Source organism: Cucurbita maxima, unplaced genomic scaffold, assembly GCF_002738345.1.
Source record: "Cucurbita maxima cultivar Rimu unplaced genomic scaffold, Cmax_1.0 Cma_Scf00012, whole genome shotgun sequence".
Classification (NCBI taxonomy): domain Eukaryota; kingdom Viridiplantae; phylum Streptophyta; class Magnoliopsida; order Cucurbitales; family Cucurbitaceae; genus Cucurbita; species Cucurbita maxima.
Genome location: NW_019272028.1, coordinates 543874 through 552355, shown reverse-complemented (window position 1 = coordinate 552355; position 8482 = coordinate 543874). Strand labels below are relative to the sequence as shown.

At 36.1% G+C, this 8482-nt stretch overlaps 2 protein-coding genes and 1 long non-coding RNA gene across 4 annotated transcripts; 1 reads left to right on the top strand and 2 right to left on the bottom strand.

Moving 5' to 3' along the window:
• Window positions 1-430: 430 nt before the first annotated feature.
• LOC111487394 lies at window positions 431-4443 on the bottom strand. Of its 2 annotated transcripts, none has more exons than XR_002719061.1 (2): window positions 4255-4443; window positions 431-706 (listed from the first exon to the last, which is right to left on the bottom strand). It is a non-coding gene; the product is annotated as an uncharacterized LOC111487394 (long non-coding RNA). The 2 variants fall into 2 exon arrangements; XR_002719062.1 differs by having other exon boundaries at window positions 431-634; window positions 4255-4433.
• LOC111487393 (WUSCHEL-related homeobox 5-like) lies at window positions 767-2746 on the top strand. Its single transcript, XM_023134777.1, has 2 exons — window positions 767-1753; window positions 2064-2746. Exons 1-2 carry the CDS (start codon window positions 1366-1368, stop codon window positions 2297-2299), a joined length of 624 nt encoding a protein of 207 aa, XP_022990545.1. The 5' UTR covers window positions 767-1365; the 3' UTR covers window positions 2300-2746.
• Window positions 4444-5102: 659 nt separating the features above from the next.
• LOC111487391 (BAHD acyltransferase DCR-like) lies at window positions 5103-6720 on the bottom strand. Its single transcript, XM_023134775.1, has one exon. It carries the CDS (start codon window positions 6691-6693, stop codon window positions 5203-5205), a length of 1491 nt encoding a protein of 496 aa, XP_022990543.1. The 5' UTR covers window positions 6694-6720; the 3' UTR covers window positions 5103-5202.
• Between the last annotated feature and the right edge of the window lie 1762 nt (window positions 6721-8482).

Here is an 8482-nt window from a genome sequence, read left to right as displayed (position 1 = left end):
TCCCAAAAAAAAAAAAAAAAAAAAAAAAAAAAAAAAGTGAAGTTATTGTTGGGTTTTTGTACGGTGTAGTGTAGACAAGAAGTAGAAGATAGGGGCATTTAATGGGAGTTTTAGGAAAGTGGTGTGGTCACATCCTGGATTCCACTTTCTCTTCATTCTTTTTGTTTCCTTTTCATTTTCAAATTTGAAGTTTGTAGAGCCTAAGTGTAGTTGGAGTTAATAAGACGAGGGGCTCTTCAGACAAACTAAAATCCAATTCTAACCCCTACCATTCCTAAAAAGAAGCTATTAATGTCTCGACAAGTTGAACTGAACTTAGAAGTTGATGCTCAAAACTTTCTACCATGTTTTTAATGAAAGAATAAAACTAAATAGTCGTTGTTCAGATATTAAAATGTGATTTCTTTTTTGGACATAGGTAACTGCATGCTTTACTGAGAAACACGAAAAACCCATATAAAAAAATGCATTCAAATATGTGAAAAATAGAACATTGATCCATGAGACACAGAACCTGAATATATTATATTTGAGAATCAATGAAACTTGCATCTTTGTCTGCTCGGCGACCGAAGATGTTCGCCAGTGGCAGCTTTTGCGCATGTCCCTCCATATTCCTAGTTTTCCTTTCTCTCTGCACATAAAACCAAGCTCAATTTCTTTATCAACAAATCACTCTTCAACTTCTTTCCAATCTTTTCTTTCCCTAAAATCAAAGAAAACATTATCATCATATAAGTTATTTCCATCATCTCAACACACACACATATATATAGCCTCTCTCTTAGGATTGAACAAAAAGCAGCCCTCTTTTCTGCTTTCTTTATACTGTATGTACTGTAACCATTATGAACTCAAAATGAGTTTTCTTTAAAATATTATAATATAAGAACGAACCCCTAATCCTATGCTTGCCTAACTTCTGTTGATTTTCTTGATCTACTTAATCTTTCAAGAAAGTAAGTTAGAGATATGTTGGTAAGGGAAAAATTTTGTGACGGTAAGGGATCGAACCACTGACATTTATGCTGATAACCGATATTTATAACTAAAAAATAACATGGAGTCCACTATTGTTAGATAATACAAAAGTACTAAAAATTTGTTCCAATTAATGTTTCATGCTGCTCATTCTTTGACACTGCTAATGTGAATTGCAAATAATTAGTAAAAAAGCTATTGGAATATGGGATTTTTCCTTGAACTTTCACTAACTAGTGTGCATATAAATATGCTATATATATATATATATGTGTGTGTATATGGAGCAGGGCGTACTTTTCTGACTTGCACAAGCTTTCTATCTGAGCGAAGAAGTTTCAGTTGATCATCTCTGTTAACAGATCAGAACACACACAGTGTTGAATGAAGAATAATATGAATATGGACGAAGGGATTTCTTCAAGATTTTATGTAAAACCGGCAGGAGGCGGCGGAGACGGTGGTGGAGTGGCCGGAAAAGGGAGTATGAGCAGTAAATGTGGGAGATGGAATCCAACAGCAGAGCAAGTAAAAGTGCTGACAGAGTTGTTCATGTCAGGGCTTAGAACTCCGAGTAGCGATCAGATTCAGAAAATATCTCATCAGCTCAGCTTTTACGGCAAGATCGAGAGCAAAAATGTGTTCTACTGGTTTCAGAATCATAAAGCTCGTGAAAGACAAAAACGTCGCAAAGTTTCTACTTCTCTTGATCACACTCATCATCATCATCATCAACAACAACAACACTTCATTCTTCCACCTTGTTCTAACTGTATGTTCCTTGTTTCTCATTTCCTTTTATCAATTTCTGTCTCTAAAATAACACAAAAGTTTCCAATTTTTTGTCAATCAGAGTCTGACATAACAACAAAAAAGACTATATCAGAAGACAGAGATTTTGAAAAAGTTTCCAACTTTATTTTGTAACCACTCATTGAATATCATGTTTGTTAAGAAGACGAATGGGTCAGGAAAGTTTCTAATTGTTCTTCCTCTAGATAAGTATCATGTCGTAATGAGTTTATATCAAAGTCGGAGTGTTTTTGATTGAAGAAAGTGTTTTTTGTTCTGGGTTTGTGCAGATTTTGCAGATGATCAGTCCACAACAAATAAGGGTGGTACAGTGGAGTTGGAGCCAGAAAGAATGATGAAAACGCTTCAACTTTTTCCATTAAACTCCATTGACGAAACAGAAGGAGATAATGATCATCAGTTCAGAGTAAATGGAGAACAGTACGAGGAGGCAACAGCTTTCACCTACAAAATAGGGACCAAAATGGATCATCCCCCATTGGATCTTCGTTTAAGCTTTCTGTAGAAATCGATGGCTGTTGAAAAAAATATGGTAAGACTGTAGTGTAGCAGCTGCTTAGGATTTTAATTAGTCTGAATTTTTCCTTTTTTATGGGAAATGGAAAAGGGTTTGGACATTCTCAAGTGCATGCTCGAAACACGTAGATGATGAATGAGAGTGGCGTTGGATTTATTGTTAATCAGTGAATGTTGGAAATTGGGAAATTCAAATGGGCTTTTATCACGAGAAACCAATGTGTGGATTCAATGCTTCGGAATCCATAAAAAGGGAATTATAAAAGCTATTTTGGTCATTCCTTGGTTTTGCTTCCCTTATTATTCAATTCAATTCTGGTCATTCCCCATTTCAATATTGCCTCAGGCTCACATAGTTTTCAAGTTTATTAAGAAAGAGAGTTTAAACCTCACTAACGGTCTAAGTTCATATTGTTCTTTTTGGGTTTTCCCTTTCGAGCTTCCCCTCAAGGCTTTAAAACGTGTCTGCAGGGAGAGATTTCCACATCCTTTATAAGAGTCTCGTTCTCCTCCCGAACCAATGTGAGATCGTGGGATCTCACAATTACATCTTCCATTCCAATTCTTCACTATAATTTCCATCCTTCTATTCTACATGCAAAAGAATCCTTCTATGATCCAACATTTATCATATAAGCCTTAAAACCATTGAAAACATTCTCAACTGAAAGGTAGAAGGAGTGTATTTACAGATGGGAGAATAAGCAGAAATCTAGAAGGAAACTTGAGATCAAAAGAGAACATATTAAACTAAATGGCATCAAGATGAAATTGATTTGTGGGTTGAGTCAATGGAACGGAGATGAGTTTGGGATGCCATTCTATTTCTACAGCAGAGCCAAATGGAAAAGGATAAGAGTCTAGTTTTGCTATACACACACTGTAACAAGAACGTTTTACTGACTGCTCAAACTCAGCATCCATCACAACACCATCCATTATATGCACAACAACCTCCTCCTCCTCCTCCTTTATATCCACCATTTCAGACCTCACAAGGTTAACAATCAGCATACCATCTCTGTCCTTATAAATGTACTCAACAGAAGTCAAATAAATAGTTCGAGGAGCCGCAGAGAAACCTAATATACGTGAAAGCAGTGCATATATGTCGTCCAAATTCTCAGTTGTCCAGCGTAACAGCCCAAGCCCACCGCTAGTAGATATTGTTATCTTTGGGTTTTCTCTTATGAGCTTCCCCTCAAGGTTTTAAAACGGGTCTACTAATGAGAGATTTCTCACACCCTTATAAGAAATGCTTCGTTCCTCTCTCCAACCGATGTGGGATCTCACATCAAGCCTTCATTTAGTTGTAAACTTCATTCGCGCTCAAAAGCCTTCTCCCAAGGAACAGAGACAGTAAAGGTAAGATCATTGGGCAACATTTCGGTCATCATTTCCCCAAACTTATTATCTTTAGAAACCATTCTAATAATTGAAGTTTGGTGATTGACTGCCTTTACTCCTAGAGTTAGCTCTGGAAGCCTGAGTGTTGTGATCAGTACAATATGTATGCTACAAAGAGATAGAACCATAAAAGCAACGGCAATTGGGTTCTTTACTAAAATGAAGCTCCTCCTCATCCTCTGTTCAGTAAACCGAATCCATCTTTATTGTCAAAACACTTTCTCCAAACTAGTAGATAATCCAACATCCTTCAATTGATTATACGTATCATAGAACCTGGAAATTAAAGCGTAAATCACGAACCATTACAACCAAAACACCAGCAGAATCACGAACATTTCTCTGAAATGTATTTCCAGGAAACAATTTTGTTTTTACATACATTAACCTCAACTAAGAGAATTCGATGGTTTAGGGTGAAATTGATGTTTCCTATGAACTGCAATTTGTTCGTGCTTCTACAATCAATTTCAAACGATCACAGAATGCAATTAACAAGAGAATCAAATGGTAAAAAGGAAGGCGGAATGAAATTACCTGAAGCTGAGTTATGAAAATAATGAAATTCCGATTCGAACAGCCAGTCTGAACTGGATTTCCTATCCTCCAGCATCAATAATTAAGTCCTCACTGATTCCAAGGAGATCCCTTGGATCCGAACCCCCACCGAATAAATCAATGCAAAGACGACAAAATCGTGCAGAATCGAAGAAACGACATCGTTTGCTTCACTACGCTACTCAGAACTTTCCATGGTCCTACAATATCCGAACTGGAAACGAAAGCGGTACCCCATTCAAAAAGGCTTCTGGGCCAAATTGTTTATGGGTTAGGCCTACTTTAAAATGGGCCGTGAGCCCAACTAGAAATGGATTTGTTTGAATACGTTTTCTTTTTTTCTATTTTTTTAGGGATTTTTTATTCTAAAATTAATAAATACTTTATGATAAAATTAGTATTAGTATTGAACCAATTTTAGTAAAATTTAATCTCAAACTATCGTATTTTAAAATTTAGAAAAAGAAAAAGGTTTATTAGTCGTTGAAATATTGATTAAGGTATTTTAAAAGATATTTAAATTAAATAAATAAGACAATACAATTGACGTATAAAGATGAATTTTAAATTTTAAAAAAGAAGTGGACATGTATAAACTCCGCGAAAGAATCATAATGTTTGGTAATATTAAATTTAAATTGTGTCTAATTATAAACATAATTACAAATAAATAAAAATAATGTTATTTTATGGTAAGATTTCGAAGATATATATATATATATATATATCAAATATATTGATAATTATTTTATTTTCCATAGTAAGATTCTCAACTAAACATTTTATTTTTGAAAACTGAATGGATGATCACAATTGAACAAGAACAAGATCGAAAATCAGATTAGATTTCAATATTTCACATAAAACTAACTTCACATCTACACTTCCATGTAGCTATGGCGTCCGAAATTTAATTAATTTTACCTTCTACTTCCACGATACGTATTGCATGAATTCCCAATCAGACTCAATTCCCGCCATTGTTTCCGGCGCCAAAACCACCTCCAAATCAACACTTCCACCACCCTCTCTGTTCGGAAACGCCGATATTTTACCGTCAAACTTATTCGCCCGCCCACTCCTCACCGCCAACGGCCGTCCCCACCCGAAATCGTTCTCGTACATCGGAAATCTCGGCGAACTACCCATCGTAACTGACGCCCCGTCGGCGTTCCCCAACGGAAAGAGCCTCGGATTTCCCTCCCAATCCTCTACGAACCGCCGCACCATTCCGTTATCGTGCGCCATCACGTTCTCATTCAACTGCTCAGCGCACCACCGCAGATCCCGAGAAAGAACGTTTCCGGCGGTGGCGTACGTTGGAACGCTCTGAATCGCGTTGCCAAAGTAGTACGGATCCAACTTCGGCTCCAGCCGGTGCCGGCAATTCACCGCCATACGAAACGTCGTCATTTTATTCGGCGGGAGCTTTCTCGCTCGCGTTACCGACCTCCATAACAAGGCGCACAGAGACTGAAACGACGATATTGTTGTGACTGTGATCTCCTCGCAATTTGCGTGTTGGTTCGTAACGGTGTCGTTTTTGTACATGCTCTCGAAAATGGACCCCACTTTTCCGTTAATCTCACAGTACTTATCATTACTTTGCTTCCCCATTATCTCCACCGCCGTTACCGTTATATCTCCGTTATCCATTAATTTCTTTTGGTTCGTCTTAGCTTTGAGTTTCAAAATTGCCTCTCTACTGAAAGTGAATATTCTCTCGCGTAACGGTACGTCGCCGGAGAACGTGACTTTAGGGCCACTTGCCGGAAGACGGAGAACGGCCGGAGATACCAGAACGGAATCTCGGCGGAAGTTCGGCGAAGGAGTGATGCTGATTCTTTTCATCGTCGTTGTCGATTTATCGGCTTTACATTCCTCTGCGAAGGTGTTGAAGAAGTTCCAAAAGGAGGTGCCGTCAGTGACGGCGTGGTTGACGGAGCAGCCAATGAAAATTCCGTCAGCTAGGAAGGTGATCTGGACGGCCATGATTGGGTTAAAATGGCCGGAGAAACTGACCGTTCGATCGAAAGCGAAAAACTCCTTGAAGCAATCATGAACATAGCCAGGAACGAGAAGGTCACGAACAAAAAACTCACCGGCATTGGCGTGGATGAAATCCACGCCTGCGTCGTTACATTCGATGTAGACGTAACCGGCGTGATCGGTGACCAAACGTCCAGCGAGCGGCGGAAAACGAGAGAGCGTTCTTGCGAGACCGCGTTTGAGAAGATCGAGAACGGAAATATCGTCGAGATTAGGGGAAGTGAAGAGGCAGCCTTTCTGGATGTAGTGACATGAGAGCATAGGGAGATCGGAGACGGAGAGTTTCAGGTCCGGCAGGGCGGAGGGTTGATCGGGGAACACAACGCATTTGGAGAGAAGAACTGGCGAAGAAGGAGTTGGGATTGGCATTTTTCACGTCTTAATTTTGTCTTACGAGAGAATATGAAGTGCGTAGAGAAATGAGCGGCGGAGATGAGTATTTATAGCCGAAGGGGAAAATACGGACGGGTTTTTGGTTCATGAACTTGCGGTTTTATTTATTTATTTATTTATTTACTCAATCACTAATTTCATTGTCATTTATTTATTTATTTTTCTTTTTTATTATTGGGTTAGAAATTTTGGATACTAAAAAGATTTTCAAATCTCAGAGAGTATCTCTCTCAATAAACCCAACCTTGGACTTTACACTAAAATCTCTCTAATATAATCAAATCTTATAATAATTTTATAGCATAGTTTTAATTAAATTAATGATTATTATTATTATATAGTTTTGACATGCAAGAATTAACAAGTGCCGCCGACTAATACTCCTCTGTAAGCTGGCTGTCACTCTCCAAATCCCCAGATGAGGGGCGGCTCTAAATAATTAAACAATCAATCAAGTAGCAATTTTGCTAATTCTGATTAATATATATATATATATATATATATATATATATAGTGGGTGATGTTGGAGATGATCAATGGAGTGTGTATAAAATGGTCGGTTGATTATATGAATGATATTAATCCCTGTAATGGCGGGCAATGTGTGTTAATTTAGATTATAAAAAAGACATATGCCTTGGGGAATATAATATATAGTTTTTAATGTGGGTTTCACTTAGAGAATAAGGCACATTGGATGGGGTTGTAAATGTAATATAAGATAGTTGGAGTCGAGGAATTGATATAAATTTCTTTGGAGAGCTCTTCGTAAATATGTTAAACGGTCGTATCTTCAATGATTCACCTTTTAAAGGCTAACATCTGGAAAAGATCAATTTAGTTTTGAATTTAAAAGATCATTATTATTTGACCCATTTGAATTGGGTATATGGTTAAATTCATTTAATGATTTGAATTTATAAATTAAAGAATTAATTAAGACGTATTATTGTAAATATTAGTTTGTTAATTATATCAAGTGTGTCGTTACGGTCAAATATATACCATGAGTGTCCGCTTAGATAACTAAATATCAACATAATGCATGTATTTAAACAATTTAAAAACAACTTATTAGATGGTGTACCAGCCATTTAGAAAGATTTTTTTTTTTTTTTTTTATAATATATATGCGTACCATAAATTAAGTCAATTTAGAACAAAACTACGACTTAAGTAATTTGAATTTTTTCTATAATGCATGTATTTAGTCTAAGTTTTTCAAAACTACGACTCTTTCAATGACGTAGCAATTGATTTGGATGAACTAGAATATGATATAAACATAAAAACATGGATAAGTATAAAGACATTTCGAGTATGTTTATTATATAACATAATGTATGAGATTATTGACTCATAATATTTTAATATAGTGCGTGCATGAGATGAATCCAAATTAACAACTCTTTCTAGTCGTTTTTGGGTGAAACTTTAGACTAAAAAAAATATAGAAACTTATAAGATGGATAATATATATATATATAAAGAAAGATAAAGTTAGGGGCATGGGAGTTGATGTTTGGCAGCTCAAAGACAGGAAGCAGAGCAATGAATCTTCTACAAAGACAAGGAAAAGAACAAGACAAACCACCTTTTAATTCTTATTATTATAAATGTATATATATCTTTCTCTACTCTTGGTTTGTCCTCAAAATAATACTGACATGTTTTTTTTTTTTTTTTTTTTTTTTTTTTTTTTTTTTTTTTTTTTTTTTTTTTTTTTTTTTTTTTTTTTTTTTTTTTTTTTTTTTTTTTTTTTTTT

Coding starts and splice junctions, on each gene's coding strand:
- LOC111487391 (XM_023134775.1), bottom strand. CDS start 6,693: ATGCCAATCCCAACTCCTTCTTCGCCAGTTCTTCTCTCCAAATGCGTT.
- LOC111487393 (XM_023134777.1), top strand. CDS start 1,366: ATGAAGAATAATATGAATATGGACGAAGGGATTTCTTCAAGATTTTAT. Junction 1,754..2,063: donor TCTTCCACCTTGTTCTAACT/GTATGTTCCTTG, acceptor GGGTTTGTGCAG/ATTTTGCAGATGATCAGTCC.